The sequence below is a fragment of the Schistocerca nitens genome, chromosome 3 (genome assembly GCF_023898315.1).
Source record: "Schistocerca nitens isolate TAMUIC-IGC-003100 chromosome 3, iqSchNite1.1, whole genome shotgun sequence".
Classification (NCBI taxonomy): domain Eukaryota; kingdom Metazoa; phylum Arthropoda; class Insecta; order Orthoptera; family Acrididae; genus Schistocerca; species Schistocerca nitens.
Genome location: NC_064616.1, coordinates 879,391,826 through 879,414,473, shown reverse-complemented (window position 1 = coordinate 879,414,473; position 22,648 = coordinate 879,391,826). Strand labels below are relative to the sequence as shown.

General features: G+C 43.9%; 1 protein-coding gene across 4 annotated transcripts in view; it reads left to right on the top strand.

The window, feature by feature from the left end:
• The window catches only part of LOC126249798 (osmotic avoidance abnormal protein 3), a 387,840-nt gene that overhangs the window by 204,161 nt on the left and 161,031 nt on the right, over positions 1–22,648 (top strand). For all 4 annotated transcript variants that reach the window (XM_049951488.1, XM_049951490.1, XM_049951486.1 and 1 more), the window contains exons 10-11: positions 9,068–9,112; positions 18,134–18,293. In XM_049951488.1, the coding sequence (XP_049807445.1) occupies positions 9,068–9,112; positions 18,134–18,293 (205 nt within the window). The remainder of the gene's footprint in view (positions 1–9,067; positions 9,113–18,133; positions 18,294–22,648) is intronic.

Here is a 22,648-nt window from a genome sequence, read left to right as displayed (position 1 = left end):
ACGTGACAAACGACCAAGGATTCCGTGCAAATTGTGATACAACTCTGTAATAGTAGTTGCCGAAAGCCGCGCAGAATTTGCGCATTGTTTTGGTCTTCTGTCTGAAGACTTATATTAGTATATCTTGTGCAGCCATCTTCGTCTCTGCATAACTGTTGCAATTTGCATCCATTTGACTCTGCTTGCTGTAATCAAGCCTTGGAATTTGTATACTATTGTAATGTTGTGTTGTGCGGGTCTTCTGCTATTAAAATAATGACATCCTGATTACAAAAAATAATGACGATTCTGATTACAAAGTAAGTGAAAACATACAGATTCGATTCAGTCTTCACGAGAAACAAGCAAGGATCGAGCAAATACTGATGGCGTCAAACACATCCCGCTCTTTTCAACACTCATTCTACAGGGTGAAAAGTATTTTTACCAACAAACTCTGGGAGGTTGCAGGGGACATCAAAACAAATATTTTCCCCTAATGTCATTTTTTCCTATGAGGATTATTTAAATCGGGCGAGCCGGCCGGTGTGGCTGTGCGGTTCTAGGCGCTACAGTCTGGAACCGCGCGACCGCTACGGTCGCAGGTTCGAATCCTGCCTCGAGCATAGTGCTCAGAGCCATTTAAACCGGGGGAGGGCGTATTACGCTCTTCAGTTATTAGAGGGCGTATTACGCTCTTCAGTTGTAGGCAACTGCTGTCCACCAATGTAGTAGTGCATTGTCTCTGTCTACTAATGGAGCGATACACCTGGAGTGAGTACACTGATATGGTTGGTGCGTACTGCATAGCGCACCACAACAGACGAGCTGCACAACGGGTTTATCAACAATAATATCCTAATCGCCGTATCCCGGATCATATGACCTTTGCTGCTGTCTACCAACGTCTGCTTGAGACCGGGTCATTTAGCGGATTACCTGGACAGGGACACCACGGACGGTAAGAACGCTGCAATTTGAGGAAGCTGTCTTGCAGCATGTGGAGCAGGATCTTTCAATCAGCACTCGTGCAATTGCACGTAACATGGGGACGAATCAGACGAATGTAAAAACAGTCCTTCGAGAGCAGTTGTTACGTCCATTTCACTTACAGTGTATCCACAACCTGGAACCAGTTGATTGTCCACCCACAGCACAGTTCCTCTACCGGTTTAAATACTCCTCATAGGAAAAAAATGACATTAGGGAAAAATATTTGTTTTTATGTCCCCTACAACCTCCCAGAGTTTGTCGGTTTAAATACTTTTCACCCTGTATAAATTGGAGTTGCAGGTCCGATGATAGACTCCGTTTTTCTAGACATTCTAAAAACTTAAGAAAAGGTCCTTACTACTGCGCGACAACAAAAGTGTGACGGTGCGTATAATTTTCACGTACAGGGTGATTTCGTGAGAATGTTACAAACTTTTAGGGATGATGGAGAACGGTGTAAATGTATCAATTTGAGGTAAGGAACCCTGGTCCGGAAACGACTGAGTGGAAAGTTATAAGCGAAAATCACTCTGATAACGGAATACATGTCCTGGTACTGTTGTTGCTAGTACTGTAGGATACACAACTTTCAGACGTGATAGTATGAACCAAAACAAGGAAAAATACTCTAGAAACATGAGCCTTAAAATGCGTAATTATGAGCTATGGGCAGTTATACATCTTCGATAGTGTGAAACACATCTCTTGCGCAGCAAGCTCTTTGGTCTCATATTTTAGAAGATGTAGTATAGACCAAAACAATAAAAAGTACAGTAAATATGGGCCCTAAAATGCATACCTTAAGAAATATGAGCACTTGCTTATCTTTGTTATTGTGAGCAAGTGCCCATAGCTCTTAAGCTATGCATTTTAGAATCCATATTTACTGGATATTTTTTCTTGTTTTGGTCCATACTACCAGCTCAGAAAGTTGCCTACCGTACAGTCTTAGCAATCAGTATTCCACTATCAGAAGCATTAGAACGATTTCCTCTTATGACTTTTGACTCGGTCGTTTCCGGTACAGAGACCATTAGCTCGAATAGATACATTTGTCCTCCTCCATCATCTCGAAAGTCTGTAACATCAGGACGGGACTCGGGGCAGACCACCCCATTTCAGTAATCTTGTAGGCCACAAACCAATGCCTCACAGACCCTGCTTCCTGACAGGATGCATGGTCATATTGATACAATCAATCATCGTCTATGAACTCTAAAATATGTTCATATACTTCCGTATTTAGAATTTTCTTAAGTTCAATAGGGGATCACACCCTAACCACGATAAACACCCCTATATCACTCTCCAGACATTCTCCCAACCCAAATTCTTCCGTCTGATTGCCACAGAGTGTAGCGTGAATCAACACTCCAAATCACTCGGTGCCAGACGCCCACTCCTTATAATATCATATAATGAAATAATAAGTAACCAGTTGCACAAAAGAAATTTAATTTCTTTACCCGTTACGGACACTTAATGCCCTTCTTCAGAAGGCGCACCGAGACGTGATGTTCTTGACTCCAGTCCTCCAAATACACTGAAGTGCCAAAAAAACTGGTATAGGAATGCGCATTCAAATACAGAGATATGTAAATAGGCAAAATATGGCGCTGCGGTCGGCAACGCCTGTATAAGACATCAAGTGTCTGGCGCAGTTGTTATATCGGTTGCTGCTGCTACAATGGCAGGTTATCAAGATTTAAATGTGTTTGAACGTGGTGTTATAGTCAGTGCACGAGCGATAGGACACAGCATCTCCGAGGTAGCGATGAAGTGGAGATTTTCCCTCATGACCATTTCACGAGTGTACCGTGAATATCAGGAATCCGGTAAAATATCAAATCTCCGACATCTCTGCGACCGGAGAAAGATCTTGCAAGTACGGGACCAACGAAGAGTGAATAGAACCGTTCAACGTGACAGAAGTGCACCCCTTCCGCAGATTGCTGCAGATTTCAATGCTCGGCCATCAACAAGCGTGAACGTGCGAACCATTCAACGAAACATCATCGATATGGGCTTTCGGAGCCGAAGGCCCACTCGTGTTTCCTTGATGACTCCATGACACAAAGCTTTACGCCTCGCCTGGGGCAGTCAACGCCGACATTGGCTGTTGATGACCGGAAACATGTTGCCTGCTCGAACGAGTCTCGTTTCAGATTATATCGAGCTGATGGACATGTACGGGTATGGAGACAACCTCATCAATCCATGGACCTTGCATGTCATCAGGGGCTGTTCAAGCTGGTGGAGGCTCTGTAATGGTGTGGGGCGCGTGAAGTTGGAGTGATTTGGGACCCCTGATACGTCTAGATACGACTCTGACAGGTGACACGTACGTAAGCATTCTGTCTGATTACCTGCGTCCATCCATGTCTATCGTGCATTCCGACCGACGTGGGCTATTCCAGAAGAACAATGCAACACCCAATACGTTCAGAATTGCTATAGAGTGGCTCCAGGAACACTCTTCTGAGTTTAAACACTTTCTCTGGCCACCAAAGTCCCAAGACATGAACATTATTGAGTATATCTGGGATATCTTGCAACGAGCTGTTCAGAGGCGATCTCCGCCCCCTCATACTCTTGCGGATTTATGGAGTGCCCTGCAGGATTCATGGTGTCTATTCCCTCCTGCACTACTTCAGACATTAGTCGAATCCATGCCACGTCGTGTTGTGGCACGTCTGCGTGCCCTCGGTAGCCCTACACAATATTAGGCAGGTATACCAGTGTCTTTGGCTCTTCAGTGCAGGAAGGTCCTCAATGCATCGAGGCCAAGAATGGTCTGCATCCACTGCTTAGCATCGACTACAGAAATGTATGGCCTCTGAGGAGCTGTTCGACCACAGAACCCTCTTCTTTATAACTCCCTACGCAATGTATTTTGCTAGCTGGACTGCTGACAGCACATAGGAACTAAAGAGTGATTCCTTCTGCCGATTTCGTGCGATTTTCTACAACCACCCTTGTCAATGCTCTTTGGTCCCTGTCCGTCAGTACATAACGTTTGCGTGGTCTGGATTTAGCCGTGGTTGTTCCTACGCGTTTCCAATTCACAGTAACATCACCAACAGTCGACTTTGTCAGCCTCGGAAGGGGTTAAATTTCGCTGATTGATTCCTTACATCTGTACGTTCCTTAGTACAGGAACATTTGATTAGGTCGCGTAGAGAGGTATATAGACGATCATCTTCCCTCGCTCGATTGGTAACTAATCCACATTCGAAATCCCTGAGCTCTCCCGACCGACCCTGTCTCGTGTTATTGACAACGTCATATTCCTCGCCTCCTTTTATATTGGCGGATGGTCGCAGGTTTGAATCCTGCCTCGGGCGTGGATGTGTGTGATGTCCTTAGGTCAGTTAGGCTTAAATAGTTCTAAGTCTAGCGGACTGATGACCTCAGATGTTAGTGCTTAGAGCCATTTGGACCATTTTTTATATTGGTGGGTCAGCCTGTCATAACATCTAGTGGTCAGTACCGCATCATATAGTGGTGTCCGTATTCTTTTGATCGGATACTGAAACTGTAACGCACTGCGCATAAACAGGCTGAAAAATTAATTTTTGTTCGATTACACTATTAGCGATAAGTCATTGTAAATAGTAACGACCTAAAATATTTTTGAGCTTCTGTCCGGAGCGACATAAAAGTGGAAGGACCAAATAAACTTGTTTGCATGTCATGCAGAGAATCATTGGTAGAGTTTTATGGAAATGTTGTCTACCCGCTAAAGAAGTAACTTACAAATACCTCTTTCGATCGGTAAATGAATATCTTCGATCAGTTTGTGATCCTTAGCAGGTAGGATTAACAGAGAATATAGAAAGACTGACAGCAGAGCAGCACTTTTAGTCACCGGTTCGTTTCGGAAGCGCAAGAGCGTGATGGAGGTGTCTATCACAATCCACTGGCAGGCGCTACCAGGGACTTGTGCATAACGGAGGAGTTTCATCCTAAAATTCCAAGAACAGTTGGCTGACATGTTGCTTCCTCCCACATACATCTCGCGAAATAACCATAATGGAAAAAACAGAGAAATTTCACGTCATAGTAATCATAACAACAGTCGTTCTGGACGCTCATCATTTGCTTATGTAGACGGGAAACGGGAGGGGGGGGGGCGGAGGGGGGGCGGTTAATAACAGTACCAGACGGACCAGCATACACAAATTCCACAGTGGCTTGCAATGTATATATTGCGATGGATAATTTCTTACACGTGAAACGAGTTAAAAAATGGAAACACAAAACTGAAAGTAAAATAAATATTGGAACTGCAGCGGGTAGAGACTGAACGAACCCAGTAACTGTTATTTTTCAACTAGTCTTTTTAGCCTTTAAAACAAACATATTCAATACTCTTTCCAGACTAACTTTCCCATAAAGATGGAAGAATAACAAACGACAGTTAAGATTACAGGCTTTCAGCGAATGAAACAGGAAAATAAAATAGTAAAAATAGCATAAATTTACCCGTATTCTGGACCTACCAGTGGCCTACTGGGTGTTAATTCAAATGTATGAATTGTAGCAATGCATTTCTTTGTTTTATCTGTACTCGAATTCGGCTGATATTGAAGTTTTAAATACAAACTGTTAAAGTTTTCAGCACCTACACATCTGCGAATGTGCGTAAGATTAGATTCACGGGAAGCATGAAATGAGAGAATAAGCTCTACGAAACCAAATAAATAACTGCACTGTGAAAGAGAAACCAGAAGATAAATATAATAAAGACAGCCTGTTCAAAGCGTACGAAACTTCACAGTTTTGAAAGTAAAATCTGCCGCTAGTTTACATTCAGTACTCTGTTGTTCTACCCCATGCCTTGTGACATAATTATACTGTTTTGATAAGGTGTCGGCAAAGATTTCGAGATGTTACTGTCCATGCCTGCCCCACATTTCGACGGCAGACCTCCTGAGGTGACCCAGTATGTAAGGAGAGTTACTGGGACAAGGCAGTGTTGGTTCCCAAGCGTGTTGGTTCATGCTAGAAGATATGACAGGTCATTTCATTTGGTTGGTTACTATAAGGCTCGACAGTAGGCTGCCGGATCGTCGCTGATATTGCACAACCCACGCATTACGCTCGATAGCGATGAGAGCTGTCCAAGATATGTACATGACGCTGGCCAAACCATGATTACCCACTGCCCTGCTGAGTCCGTGGGACTGAATGTATGACATTTGCAATCGTACATAGATGCCTCCACATACTTCTACGATGATCATTAGGCTTCAGACAAATCCTGCTTTTGCCAATATTGGAAACCCGATGCCACTGATCAAAGCTGAAATGAAGATATTCCCTTACCCACCTTCTTCGCACTTCACAGTAATGTCTCCTGATGCTGTGGTTCATAATGACTCCTAGAGTGTGGAGACGGTTGTATACTGTCTGGGTCGACGGAGCCCTCTCAGTTGCCTCCAAAAATGCAATCCGCAGTTCTGTTGGGTCATGCTGGGGTAGTTATGAGACATAATTTGTAGATAGCGTCCATCAGCTGGCGTTTCTGACCGTGGGCGACCACTGCGAGGCAGATTTTCAATGTTGAATGTTCAAATTACATCGTTATGACTTACGTCAATTCATCGAGTAACATCCCATTGTGACAACCCTTCTTCCCCTAAAGTGACTATGCGAGCACGAGCTAAGCTTGAAATGAACATTCGAAACATGTTGGCAGACAGAACAGTGTACGTAATCCGCACAGCCCTGCTCACAGTTGAAGAAACAGCGATATACTGAACCACAGATCTACTTTTACTTGAATTACACAAGTTCAAATGGTTCAAATGTCTCTGAGCACCATGGGAATTAACATCTGTGGTCATAAGTCCCCTAGAACATAGAACTACTTGAGCCTGACTGGCCTGGGGACGTCACACACATCCGTGCCCGGGGCGGGATTCGGACCTGCGACCGTAGCGGTCACGCGGTTCCAGACTGAAGCGCCTGGAACCGCACGGCCGCACCGGCCGGCGAATTACACAAGTGGACGTACACTGGGGTTTGTAAAAGTTGCAAGATCCAGAAGTTGACAAGTATTTACAATGAAATTTGTTCCACAGATGAGGGACATGACATACAAATTATTCGAATTACCTTGAGGATACCCTGCGGTGTGAAGCCGCCGTGTGGTGCAGTCAGAGCCTCCAGATATCGTAACATGGAACCAAAGAAGGCATGAAGCTGGGGAGCATACTGCCACCCGGAATGTAGGCGCGTCCACATAGCATCGACACTGGTTGCAGGACCACCATATTCCGGACATGTTCCATGGGTGATATGCAAGGTGAACGTGCAAGCCAGAGAAGCAATGGCACCCGTAGATATTCGAAGAATGATTGTACATTCCTTGCTACATGTGGCCAGGCATTGACCTGCTGAAATATAGCACGTGAGGCCAGTGCCTCGGACTCTTAAGACGTACCTGATGCAGCGACTGCTGTTCAGACTGCCCTCTGTAAGTAAGAGGCGAGATCGCTTGTTATAGCCACTGCCTCCCAATTCATCACACCTGGCATTTGTCAGCTATACCGCTCAACAGTGCAGTCTGCCAGTCACCACGGTAGCGTCTAACACGTACGCAACCATCAGTATAGGGTAAGTTGACACGGGACTCGTCCGGAAGCAGTACATTTTGTCACTAAACACGCCAGTTCATGAGCCCATAGCAGTCTGAGGCGTTGATGAAGTCGGTGCAATGGCATACGTGCCACCAGCACAGGCCTCAGCAGAAGGCATCAAACCGTTGACGGAGACATGTCCAAACCCCTTGCAATACTTCAACGACGCGTCAATGCTGTGGACGAAACTGTTCTGTAGGGCCATATAATCGGGTATCCGCTCGTCGCGATGTACAACACTTTCCTGTCTATTAGATCCTCACTCGCATCACTGTCAAAACACGGTGCACTGTACAACAAATCCGTTTCCCGGAGACCATCCACTCTGCCTCTTTCGAACTCACTCCGCGCAGTTTTACGTCGACGTGACATACTGAAACTTGCTTGCACGTTTTCATTTCGTTTGACGATTCTGCGCCGCCTAAGCGTGGCTTGGCAAGTAACCTGTCCGGACATACAAGAAAGGACGCTGCTGGGCCTACGTGCACGCCATCTCTCTACAATCTTAATCACTTGTTATGGGTCAATGTTCTATATGTTGTGTTGGCAGAAGAGCCAACACCGTGTTACTAGTGGAGGCGGAAATGCACGCGTTTTAGCTCACGCAGGCTGGCGTGAGGAGGGAAGAACTATACTGACGTGAGGTCTGGAACATGACAAGGAATGAGAATTCAGTAAGCGGACGTAATTAGTTTGATACTTAACTTTAATCCATTGACGGTACATGATTCACAATATTATCTGTTCAGAATACATTCTTGAAGAATATGGCGCCTTGCTAGATCGTAGCAAATGACGTAGCTGAAGGCTATGCTAAACTGTCGTCTCTGCAAATGAGAGCGTATTTAGACAGTGTACCATCGCTATCAAAGTCGGCTGTACAACTGGGCGAGTGCTAGGGAGTCTCTCTAGACTAGACCTGCCGTGCGGCGGCGCTTGGTCTACAATCACTGATAGTGGCGACACGCGGGTCCGACATATACCAACGGACCGCGGCCGATTTAAAGGCTACCACCTAGCAAGTGTGGTGTCTGGCGGTGACACCACACTATACATCCTCCGACTTCGGTGTGATTCATAACATTCCTCCTGAAGGTTGCAATTTTCATAAACTTAACGACTCACATGGTAACAAGAGTGTTGAGGAAGAGGTTTCCTGTTAAAACACACACACACACACACACACACACAAATTGTGCAAGGTACGAGAATAGTAAAAAACGTTTTTTGGGCATTTTATTTTGGAGAGAGTTTCAGTAATGCTAAGACTAAAGGTTTCATGCGAGATGTTGTAACTTTCAACTGTCTAGTTCTAAGATGTGTACGTCAGTTCTTTGTGATTGTGTTATCTGCTTTAGGACAATGTGTAAAGACGACATAGAATATCCCACGAAACACAGAGAAGATACGTTGATTATGGGAAGCATTAATTTCATTTTCTCCTTTTACAGGACTAAAATGAAGCTGAATGCAGCACACCAGGAAGTTCTTCAAAGGTAATAACCACGCGAAGTACACTATCGCGTGCATACTTGATTTATAACCTAATACCAAAACTAAGACTTCTACATTTGATACCATATTGAGATGTAATCATATTTCTTAATTTTGTTTATTACCAATTGGATAGAATTTGGCGCGACATACTTCAGAGGACATCCAACAACTCTGTCAATCAATGGCAATCCGAATAACTGCTTGCATAAGAGGAAGAGGTGAGCCAACGCGTTATTGGCTTGCTCAAATTGTGAAGATCTTTCTCTTTAATAAACAGTCCAATTTTTCTGAAGCTGTAATCATTTGTTTGTCTGAACAAGTACGTCATATCTACCGTTCTCTGTCCCATTAGGACAATTCCTTCGTAGTGCGTCTTTTTTTTTCTTAGAATGTATCTTTGTCATTTAGCTCTTTAGACGGATATGTCAGTAGCATCTGCTCACAGTGCAGTGCACCATCTCAAACTGAAACCTCACAAAGTAACGATAGTGGATTCGCAGACCAATTTAGATGATATTGCTCGACGTCAATATTGCAGGGGGCTATTGCATTCTGTGCACGGCGGAGAGGCTGATCCTGAAATACTCAATTTTTATGATGAAGCATGACTGCAATTGTCGGAGTAAGTGAACTCGCAGAACAATCGATGTCGGAGTTCTAAAGTTTTTCACGTTTCACAGACTGCAATATCCAGGTGTAGCAGTGAGATCGAGCAACTCCATTCGCTCAGGCTTCGGAAGGCTCAGCGGTACCGACCAGCCGCCGTGTCATCCTCAGCCGATAGGCGTCACTTGATACGTATATGGAGGGGCATGTGGTCAGCAACCGCTCTCCTGGCCGTTGTTGGTTTTGGAGCCGATACTTCTCTCTCAAGTATCTCCTCAATTGGCCTCACAAGGGCTGAGTGCACCCCGCTTGCCAACAGCGCTCTTCATACACGGACGGTGACCCATCCAATTGCTAATGAAGACCGACAGCGCTTAACTTCGGTATCTGACTGGAACCGGTGTTACCACTGCGGCGATGCCGTTGACGAGATCGAGCAACACTATCTGAATTTTTAAAGTTTCAATTCGAATTTATACACAGCACTCTAAGCAGATGGAACAAATACTCCAGTCAAAAACGCTAAACGGCGGAATGATTTTCCTCACACCTCTCTTACCCATGATTAGTGTAGTTCTGCTAAAATCGGTACGCAACCTGCTAGAGAAAAATCTGGGTGGAATGATACTGATTGTTGTTGTTGTTGTGGTCTTCAGTCCTGAGACTGGTTTGATGCAGCTCTCCATGCTACTCTATCCTGTGCAAGCTTCTTCATCTCCCAGTACCTACTGCAACCTACATCCTTCTGAATCTGCTTAGTGTATTCATCTCTTGGTCTCCCTCTACGATTTTTACCCTCCACGCTGCCCTCCAATGCTAAATTTGTGATCCCTTGATGCCTCAAAACATGTCCTACCAACCGATCCCTTCTTCTAGTCAAGTTGTGCCACAAACTTCTCTTCTCCCCAATCGTATTCAATACCTCCTCATTAGTTACGTGATCTACCCACCTTATCTTCAGCATTCTTCTGTAGCACCACATTTCGAAAGCTTCTATTCTCTTCTTGTCCAAACTGGTTATCGTCCATGTTTCACTTCCATACATGGTTACACTCCATACAAATACTTTCAGAAACGACTTCCTGACACTTAAATCTATACTCGATGTTAACAAATTTCTCTTCTTCAGAAACGATTTCCTTGCCATTGCCAGTCTACATTTTATATCCTCTCTACTTCGACCATCATCAGTTATTTTACTCCCTAAATAGCAAAACTCCTTTACTACTTTAAGTGTCTCATTTCCTAATTTAATCCCCTCAGCATCACCCGATTTAATTTGACTACATTCCATTATCCTCGTTTTGCTTTTGTTGATGTTCATCTTATATCCTCCTTTCAAGACACTGTCCGTTCCGTTCAACTGCTCTTCCAAGTCCTTTGCTGTCTCTGACAGAATTACAATGTCATCGGCGAACCTCAAAGTTTTTACTTCTTCTCCATGAATTTTAATACCTACTCCGAATTTTTCTTTTGTTTCCTTTACTGCTTGCTCAATATACAGATTGAATAACATCGGGGATAGGCTACAACCCTGTCTCACTCCTTTCCCAACCACTGCTTCCCTTTCATGTCCCTCGACTCTTATAACTGCCATCTGGTTTCTGTACAAATTGTAAATAGCCTTTCGCTCCCAGTATTTTACCCCTGCCACCTTCAGATTTTGAAAGAGAGTATTCCAGTTAACGTTGTCAAAAGCTTTCTCTAAGTCTACAAATGCTAGAAACGTAGGTTTGCCTTTTCTTAATCTTTCTTCTAAGATAAGTCGTAAGGTTAGTATTGCCTCACGTGTTCCAACATTTCTACGGAATCGAAACTGATCTTCCCCAAGGTCCGCTTCTACCAGTTTTTCCATTCGTCTGTAAAGAATTCGCGTTAGTATTTTGCAGCTGTGACTTATTAAACTGATAGTTCGGTAATTTTCACATCTGTCAACACCTGCTTTCTTTGGGATTGGAATTATTATATTCTTCTTGAAGTCTGTGGGTATTTCGCCTGTCTCATACATCTTGCTCGCCAGATGGTAGAGTTTTGTAATGACTGGCTCTCCCAAGGCCATCAGTAGTTCTAATGGAATGTTGTCTACTCCCGGGGCCTTGTTTCGACCCAGGTCTTTCAGTGCTCTGTCAAACTCTTCACGCAGTATCTTATCTCCCATTGAATCTTCATCTACATCCTCTTCCATTTCCATAATATTGTCCTCAAGTACATCGCCCTTGTATAAACCCTCTATATACTCCTTCCACCTTTCTGCCATCCCTTCTTTGCTTAGAACTGGGTTGCCATCTGAGCTCTTGATGTTCATACAAGTAGTTCTCTTCTCTCCAAAGGTCTCTTTAATTTTCCTGTAGGCAGTATCTATCTTACCCCTAGTGAGACAAGCCTCTACATCCTTACATTTGTCCTCTAGCCATCCCTGCTTAGCCATTTTGCACTTCCTGTCGATCTCATTTTTGAGACGTTTGTATTCGCTTTTGCCTGCTTCATTTACTGCATTTTTATATTTTCTCCTTTCATCAATTAAATTCAATATTTCTTCTGTTACCCAAGTATTTCTACTAGACCTCGTCTTTTTACCTACTTGATCCTCTGCTGCCTTCACTACTTCATCCCTCAGAGCTACCCATTCTTCTTCTACTGTATTTCTTTCCCCCATTCCTGTCAATTGTCCCCTTATGCTCTCCCTGAAACTCTCTACAACCTCTGGTTCTTTCAGTTTATCCAGGTCCCATCTCCTTAAATTCCCACCTTTTTGCAGTTTCTTCGGTTTCAATCTGCAGGTCATAACCAATAGATTGTGGTCAGAATCCACATCTGCCCCTGGAAATGTCTTACAATTTAAAACCTGGTTCCTAAATCTCTGTCTTACCATTATATAATCTATCTGATACCTTTTAGTATCTCCAGGATTCTTCCAGGTATACAACCTTCTTTTATGATTCTTGAACCAAGTGATACTGATTGGACAGTACTTAATGAGTTAGCAGCTCTCTATAATGAGTGTGATGTTGAGCTCAGAAAGAACATAAACCTTTAGTATTATACATTACACAGCTTTGGGAGAAAAATTTTCCAGAGAAGAAAATAATAAAAAAAAACATTGTGTGAAACTGTTATGTATACAAATTGGAGAGAACGATCTTCATGGTTTCAGACTAATAGTACAGTTCATTAAAGAAGTACACTGCCGCCACTACTGTTCATCACTGTTACGAATGATATAATAAAGAAACTCAAGAAAAGTTTTGGTAAACTTGAAAGAGGAAAGGACTTTTAGAGCAGATTTTCAACGTGTGGAAATCCCAGTTCCAGGAATACAACCTCCACACCAGCGAGACAAAGGCAGTGGTGACGACAGTTAACAAAGAGGGGCATACCGAAAGTGAGAAAGTAGGAGAGCACCAGCCAGAGTGTGTAGGCACCTTCCCGGACGTCGGAAGTATAATCTCCAGGGATAATTTGATTAGACAGGAGGTTACCAGCAGAGTGCAAAAGGGTTCGGAATTCTACCAACAAGTGAGAATACTTTCATTTGACGACATGATTCCAGAACCAGTGAAATGAGTGCTGTTCGACAGCTATTTCATACCAATATTGAATCATGATATCGATGGCATACACTCTCACAAAGAGAGGAACATAGAGACTCCAGGCATCAGAAATGAAATTCCTTAGATCTACCATCCAGAAGACAAAGATGAATAGGAATGAAGAGGTGAGAAAGAAAGCTGTCATCAAGACATCCCTTGTAGACTTGATCAGCACGTCCAGAGTACGGTGGTAAGGGCATTTAATGAGATTGGAGCTTACAAACCAAATGATGTAAATGTGAATTTTTAAATCTGTTTCTATTCTAGTTGGCACGCACGCACGCACACACACACACACACACACACACACACACACACACACACAGAGAGAGAGAGAGAGAGAGAGAGAGAGAGAGACGCGCGCGCGCGGGAAAAGAGAGATAAAACTAAGCAAAATTCAAATTCGGCGCCAAACTCTCTCGGGAACAAATGAACGCCGACGGGGTTAGAACTCACAACAACATAGTGCTCACCGCGTTTCGCGGAGTGAAAAGGCGTTCGTAAAACCGAAATTACACAGAGTACATTAACATGTACGTGCAGTGCCCTTAGAACGCAAAATAAAAAGGATCAGTCACAATTAAACCTGAGTAATATCAAATATATACGCAAAACATTTTGCCACACCAATATCACGCCGCGCGGTCTTGGGTACCGTGTCACGGAATGGCCGCGCGGGATTAGTCGAGCGGTCTCGGGCGCTGCAGTCCAGGCGGAGGTTCGAGTCCGCCCTCGGGCATGGGTGTGTGTGTTTATCCTTAGGATGATTTAGGTTAAGTAGTGTGTAAGCTTAGGGACTGATGACCTTAGCAGTTAAGTCCCATAAGATTTCACACAAATTTGAACTTTTTTTTTTTTGTCACGAAATGCGCGGCCCCTCCCGTCGGAGGTTCGAGTCCTCCCTCGGGGATGGGTGTGTGTGTGTTGTTCTTAGTATAAGTTAGTTTACGTTAGTTTAAGTAGTGTGTAGGTCTAGGGACCGATGACCTCAGGAGTTTGGTCCCTTAGGAATTCACACCCACTTGAACCAAAATCACGTTTTTTAAAATCAAGGGATGTGTTAACTCGCCGATAAAATTCACATTTACATTATTTGTGTTGCAGATGACAAGCTATCAGTGCAGGACACCATACAGATGGCCCTGCAAAACCATATTATGTAAAATCGCGGTAAGAAAAAAACGAACAAAAACTATCTTTAGGCCTCACTTTGTTAGATCAGTTACAATCTAAAATAGGTTCACTTCTTACAGATTTCAATAAACAAAATCCTCTGATGATGGAACAAAGGTGTCGAAACATGTTTGGGTAATAAGAGAAAAAACAGTGTTTTTGCATAAAAGACGGAACCTATATCCAATAGTTGTAATTGCAAAGACAGAAAAAATACAAGAGCTGCAAATCCAAAAGTTGAACAATTTCTGTCGGGCTTGAAACCGACTGTTGCATGTGACACCCGTCTCCGGTTCCTGTCAGATAGAATCGTTTTACGGTCACTGTTCTGACGCCGTCTTGCATGGTTGCGAGTAATACACCATTCCTTGTAGCCACGCTGGACAGTGCGTTGATGAACCAACAAATCTGACAACTTCATTCTCGGCGTGGTCATGGACACGCCGAACACAATAACTCCTATCTGTCATTCAGTCACATCTCCATGTCGACCCACCTTACAGCTCTGATTCCACACAACCGACTGACACATACAGACTACATCATTTCAATGACTTACGTCAGTACTGGAGCGACATTAACAGTCCCTTGGAAACTAGAACTGTACAGTCATGGTGATGTTACATTCTTTACCAAACCCCTACTTAGTGTTAACAAAATAATCCTTCACCGTGTAGAGCGTGTCGCTTAACAGGTAATTTTTAACATCTTTTTAGGTAATTTCGTTTTAGTAATCTCATCCTTGAGCAGTTTATTATACAGTTTTATTTCTCGGTAGAAAATGATACGAGGGTTACTCCAAAAGAAATGCACACTATTTTTTTAAAAAGCCATCTTTTATTCTACATGTTTGAAAGTTTTACGGTGTGTAGATACATCCTTTAGGAACAATATTTTTATTTCTCTACATAATTTCCATCCCTCTCAACTGCCTTAGGCCATCTTGGAACCAGCGCCTGTATATCCGCACGTTAAAATTCTGGACCAACCTGTTAGAGCCACTGTTAGGTAGCGTGCACAAGGGAGTCATCATCTTCAAACCTTGTTCAACGAAGATAGTCTTTCAGTTTCCCAAAGAGATGATAGTCACATGGAGCCAGGTCAGGACTGTAAGGCGGGTGTTTCAGTGTTGTCCATCCGAGTTTTGTGATCGCTTCCATGGTTTTTTGACTAACATGTGGCAGTGCATTGTCGTGCAACAGCAAATCATCCTTCTTTTGCCGATGTGGTCGAATACGACTCAGTCGAGCTTGAAGTTTCTTCAGTGTCGTCACATATGCATCAGAATTTATGGTGGTTCCACTTGGCATTATGTCCACGAGCAGGAGTCCTTCGGAATCGAAAACACTGTAGCCATAACTTTTCCAAAAGAAGGTGTGGTTTTGAATTTTTTTTCTTGGTTGAATTTGCATGATGCCACTCCATTGATTCCCTCTTCGTCTCTGGTGAAAAATGATGGAGCCATGTTTCAACACCTTTCACAATTCTCCCAAGAAATTCATTTCCACCATTCTCGTACTGTTCCAAAAGTTCGCGGCATACCGTTTTCCTTGTTTCTTTGTGAGCCACTGTCAACATCCTGGGAACCCACCTGGCACAAACCTTTTTTAACGCCAACGCTTTCAGTACTCTGCAAACACTTCCTTCCCCTATCCCAACGTAGCGTAACAATTCGTTCACTGTGATGCTTCTGTCAGCAGCCATCAATTTGTTAACTCTCTGCAGATTGTCTGTAGTGTGTGCAGTACGAGGTCTTCCACTGCGAGGACAATCCTCAATATTGCCGTGCCCGCTTTCATCACGTAACCTGCTTGCCCACCGACTAAATGTACTGCGATCGACAGCAGCATCTCCATACACCTTTTTCAGCCTCTTGTGGATGTTTCCCACTGTCTCGTTTTCACAGCACAGGAATTCTATGACAGCACGTTGCTTCTGACAAACGTCAAGTGTAGCAGCCATCTTGAAGACATGCTGTGACGGCGCCACTCACGGTAACAGGTTGAACTAAGTTTGAAAACAAGCGGGAATGATGTATCTACACACTGTAAAACTTTCACACATGCAGAATGAAAACTGTATTTTTACGAAAATAGTGTGCATTTCTTTTGGAGTGATCCTCGTATTTTGAATTTTACACTACTGGCCATTAAAATTTCTACACCACGAAGATGACATGCTAGAGGCGCGAAATTTAACCGACAGGAAGAAGATGCTGTGATATGCAAATGATTAGCTTTTCAGAGCATTCACACAAGGTTGGCGCCAGTAGCGACAACTACAACGTGCTCACATGATGAAAGTTTCCAGCCGATTTCTCATACACAAACAGCAGTAGACCGGCGTTGCCTGGTGAAACGTTGTTGTGATGCCTCGTGTAAGGAGTAGAAATGCGTACCATCACGTTTCCGACTTTGATAAAGGTCGGATTGTAGCCTATCGCGATTGCGGTTTATCGTATTGCGACATTGCTGCTCGCGTTGGTCGAGATCCAATGACTGTTAGCAGAATATGGAATCGGTGGGTTCAGGAGGGTAATACGGAACGCCGTACTGGATCCCAACGGCCTCCTATCACTAGCAGTCGAGACGACAAGCATCTTATGCGCATGGCTGTAACGGATCGTGCAGCCACGTCTCGATCCCTGAGTCAACAGATGGGGACGTTTTCAATACAACAACCACCTGCACGAATAGTTCGACGACGTTTGCAGCAGCATGGACTATCTGCTCGGAGATCATGGCTGCGGTTACCCTTGACGCTGCATCACAGACAGGAGCGCCTGCGATGGTGTACAACGACGAACCTGGGTGCACGAATGGCAAAACGTCATTTTTTCGGATGAATCCAGGTTCTGTTTACAGCATCATGATGGTCGCATCCGTGTTTGGGGACATCGCGGTGAACGCACATTGGAAGCGTGTATTCGTCATCGCCATACTGGCGTATCACCCGACGTGATGGTATGGGATGCCATTGCTTACACGTCTCGGTCACCTCCTGTTCGCATTGACGGCACTTTGAACAGTGGACGTTACATTTCAGATGTGTTACGACCCGTGGCTCTACCCTTCATTCGATCCCTGCGAAACCCTACATGTCAGCAGGATAATGCACAACCGCATATTGCTGGTCCTGCACGGGCCTTTCTGGATACAGAAAATGTTCGACAGCTGCCCTGGCCAGCACATTCTCTAAATCTCTCACCAATTGAAAACGTCTGGTCAATGGTGGCCGAGCAACTGGCTCGTCACAATACGCCAGTCACCACTCCTGATGAACTGTAGTATGGTGTTGAATCGGCACGGTCAGCTGTACCTGTACACGCCATCCAAGCTCTGTTCGACTCAATGCCCAGGCTTATCAAAGCCGTTCTTACGGACAGAGGTGGTTGTTCTGGGTACTGATTTCTCAGGATCTATGCACCCAAATTGTGTGAAAATGTAATTACATGTCGGTTCTACTATAATATATTTGTCCAATGAATACCCGTTTATCATCTGCATTTCTTCCTGGTGTAGCAATTTTAATGGCCAGTAGTGTATATTCATTCTTTCTTGGTAAATGTAAGTTCAGCCTAGATCTTGTTCCAGTGTACCAGCGCAGCATTCGGGTCTCGTTTCTTAAAAAGTGAGTATGTTTCTGTTGTAGGTTAGAAAGGCTGCAGAAGAGCATGATAGGCGGCGAGTGCGCCAACGATGAGGAACTGAAGGAGAAGCGGTTGCGGAAGAAGCGCGCGTCCGAGCGTCGCCTCAGAGCCCTCGCACAGGTCCTGTCCAAGGTCAGCGACGACGACGGGCTCATGCTCAAGGTGTGTAACTCAGTATCCAGCGTGCGCTAGAGGTTTCCTTACACTATACTGTATTGTAATAACACCAGCTTCTCGGCCCGCACCTGTGCGGCACGGTGTTGGTCAAATGTTATCTTCATTTCTCCTTCGGAGCGATCAGAATGAGTTAAACAATGTAAATGTAATCCTTAATGAAAACCAATTCTCACAGCATTTTAAGCAGGTTCTCGTGTCGTACTAGGGGTCTTTTCTTCAGAGTGTATGCCAGTTGTGATATCTCAGAATTTCTGTTACACAGCCCACTGAGGCAAATAAGACTCTGACCACTCGTGTTGCGTTTTGTTCTATGTACTCGTTATCCACTGCCAGTTCTGTCTGATGCGGATCAAGCATACTGCAGAAGTCTGCAGGAGGATGCAAGACGACTTAGACAAAATTTGTAGTTGGTGAATGGCAGCTTTCCTTAAATATGGAATAATCTAAGTTGATGTAGACGAGTAGGAAAAACAATTCAGTAATGTTCGAATACAGCATTATTAGTTTACTGCTTGATACAGTCACATCGATTAAATATCTGGGTGTAACGTTGCAAAGCGATATGAAATGGAACTAGCACGTAAGTACGATAGTAGGGAAGGCGAATGGTCGACTTCGGCTTATTGGGAGATTAGGAAAGTGTGGTTCATCTGCATAGAAGACCGCGTGCCCGCATCTCGTGGTCGTGCGGTAGCGTTCTCGCTTCCCACGCCCGGGTTCCCGGGTCCGATTCCCGGCGGGGTCAGGGATTTTCTCTGCCTCGTGATGGCTGGGTGTTGTCCTTAGGTTAGTTAGGTTTAAGTAGTTCTAAGTTCTAGGGGACTGATGACCATAGATGTTAAGTCCCATAGTGCTCAGAGCCATTTGAACCATTTTTTAAGACCGCGTATACAACACACTGCTAGAGTGTTTGGGGTTCTTACCAGGTCGGATTAAAGGAAGACAGCGACGCTTTTTAGTAGCGGGCTGCTAGATTTGTTACCGGTAGGTTCGAAAAACACGCAAGTGTTACGGATGTGCTTCAGGAACTGAAATGGGAATCCCTGGAGGGAAGGCGACATTCTATTCGAGGAATGCTACTGAGAAAACCTAGAGGACCGGCATTTGAAGCTGACTGCAGAACGATTCTACTGCCGCCAACGTACATTTCGCGTAAGGACCACGAAGATAAGAGAAATTAGGGTCCGTACGGAGACGTGTCGATAGTCATTTTTCCTTCGTTCTGTTGCCACTTAAACAGGAAAGAAAGTGACTAGTAGTGGTACAAGTTGCGGGGTATGTAAGCGGATGTAGATGTAGAGCAATCTCTAGGATATGTAAACTGAAGTGACTAGTAGTGGTACAAGGTACCCTCCGCCACGCACCATACTGTAGTTTGCGGGGTATGTATGCAGATGTAGTTGTAGAGAAATCTCTACGCTAGATAAACAGAACTGATTGGCAGTGGTACAAGGTATCGTTGGCCACGCACCATACTGTAGTTTGCGGGTTAAAGCAATCTCTACGCTAGATGAACTGAAGTTCTCCGGTACCTTAACAATAAATCTGTTCCGTCCATTTTCTTTGCCTACAATTGAGTCCCTGTGATCCATCCCCCTTCCTGTCCCCATGCATTGTTACTCTCAGATATTTGTGGGTGGCGACTTTCCTCGACTGTATGTTATTAACTGTTCAGTAAAAAGCTACCACATTTTGACATTCCGTGAAATGCACAAATTCACATTTCTTTACGTCAAGAGGTAATTGCCTATCTTCGTAAGAGATAAATATTTTGTTAAGATCCGACTGAACAACAATACAATTTTTGTCATATAAATCGTCCCCATAAGTAACTGCATCATTTGCCAATAATCTGATATTACAGGTAATAGTATCCGCAGAGTCAATAACGTAAGAGAAGTAAGAACTGCGCTATCACACTAGTTTTCTACCTGCATTTTATGTAGCCGACGTACTCACGGCGATCGCAGGATAATCAGTTAGTCTGCTACGGTTGCCCGGTTCAAGCGCAGCTAAACTTTATGCAGTGGATCGATAGGTGATTGGCCCGCCAGTAACAGGTGTGGTTGCGTGACCACACGTCCCCTGATCGAATGTCCGTGCCGACTGACAAATTCAGGAACTCCCAACATTCATTTTAACACACTATCGTACGGACCTCTCGCGCAGCTTACGTCTTTCTAATCACTGATTTTCTCTACTGAATTAATTTTAAACAATCATTTAACCTTGGTAAATTAGTGTTAAACTTCATTATCAGTTATTTTATTAGTTATTCGCAGAGTATTTCTACTTATAAACGCTAACAGATGCATTAAGAATTTATATGTCGTTGTGAATGGTATTATCAACAACAGCTTCATTTCATTACTTGACAAAGGTACTACATCTACACGCGCCTCAAATCATTGCAGAGCATATGTTGGAAGGTACACAGTAGTAGTAATACTAGTAGTATTACTGGCAGGAGGAGGAGTATTTATTGTTCTTCAGTTATGATAAAACACAGTATTTGACACTTTAAACGACACAAAATGCAGAATATATATCAAAACAAGATTAAACCCTAGTTGTATTCCAATATTATTCTACCTTGCCTTGAAATACATACAGATATATTTGCATACCATCCCACATACATCACTTTACTCATTTGTCATTTACCGACTTCAATCACTTCAGTTATCCCACTGCAAAGTTTACTTCAGCAGCCTGCTGCGAACTTTAATATAACAAAAACAAGGACACAACCATTGTTGGAAACATTCTTATACAAAATGACATCACTTGATTGGCATACATTTTGTGTGTATATGTACGTAGATGAGTCAAATGGAAACAGTAAACAAAACAAAAGAAAAATCTGGGAAGGAGACTTAAAGTTCAGGGAGAAGAAATAAAAACTTAGAGGTTTCCGGACGAGGATGTAATTCTATTAGAAACGGTAAATGACTTGGAAGATCAGCTCAATGGACTGCACAGTTCGCCTATGGCGCGTTCGTGTGGCCGTATCCTAAGACATTTGACGATTATATAGGAAAACAATCTCAAAGTCTATTTTCTATACAATCAAAAATTTTTGTTTACCTTTCAGTCTGTGTTTGTCTGCATCGTCCAACGTCCAAAACTGTTCTTTAATAGTTTTGTTTTATTTTTGATTACTGTAAACGCATTGAAGACACTGTCTTTCCTTGTTAACTAGCCGGCCGGTGTGGCCGTACGGTTCTAGGCGCTACAGTCTGGAGCCGAGCGACCGCTACGGTCGTAGGTTCGAATCCTGCCTCGGGCATGGATGTGTGTGATGTCCTTAGGTTAGTTAGGTTTAATTAGTTCTAAGTTCTAGGCGACTGATGACCTCAGAAATTAAGTCGCATAGTGCTCAGAGCCATTTGAACCATTTGACTCTTGTTAACTAGGTAACTGCGCAAGCTATGTGTTACAACTGCGTCTACTCACGTATAACCTGCAAGAGAAGAAGAGCAACTTCTTTTTTCTTACCGCTTAATGTCCCTTCGACAGAGAGATCATTAGAAACGAGGAAGTACACTGTGTGATCAAAAGTATCCGGACACCTGACTGAAAATGACTTACTTTTTTGTGGTGTCCTCCATCTATAATGCTGGAATTCAGTATGGTGTCGGCCCACCGTTAGCCTTGATGACAGCTTCCACTCTCGTAGGCGTACGTTCTGTCACGTGCTGGAAGGTTACTTGGGGAATGGCAGCCCATTCTTCACGGAGTGCTGCACTGAGGAGAGGTATCGATGTCGGTCGTTGAGGCCTGGCACGAAGTCGGCGTTCATAAACATCTCAAAGGTATTCTATAGCATTCATGTCAGGACCCTGTGTAGGCCAGCCCATTAGAGGGATGTTAGTGTCGTATAATCACTCCACCACAAGCCATGCATTATGAACATGTGCTCGATCGTGTTGAAAGATGCAATCGCCATCCCCGAGTTGCTCTCCAACAGTGGGAAGCAAGAAGGTGCTTAAAACATCAATGTAGGCCTGTGCTGTGATAGTGCCACGCAAAATAATAAGCCTCCTCCATGAAAAACACGACCACACCGTAACACCACCGCCTCCTAATTTTACTGTTGGCACTACACACGCTGGCAGATGACGTTCACCGGGCATTCGCCATACACACACCCCGCCGTCGGATCGGCACATTATGTACCGTGATTCGTCACTCCACACAACGTTTTTCCACTGTTCGATCGTCCAATGTTTACGCTCCTTACACGAAGCGAGGCGTCGTCTGGCATTTACTGGCGTCATGTGAGGCTTATGAGCAGCCGCTCATATCCAAGTTTTTTCACCTCCTGTCTGTCATAGTAC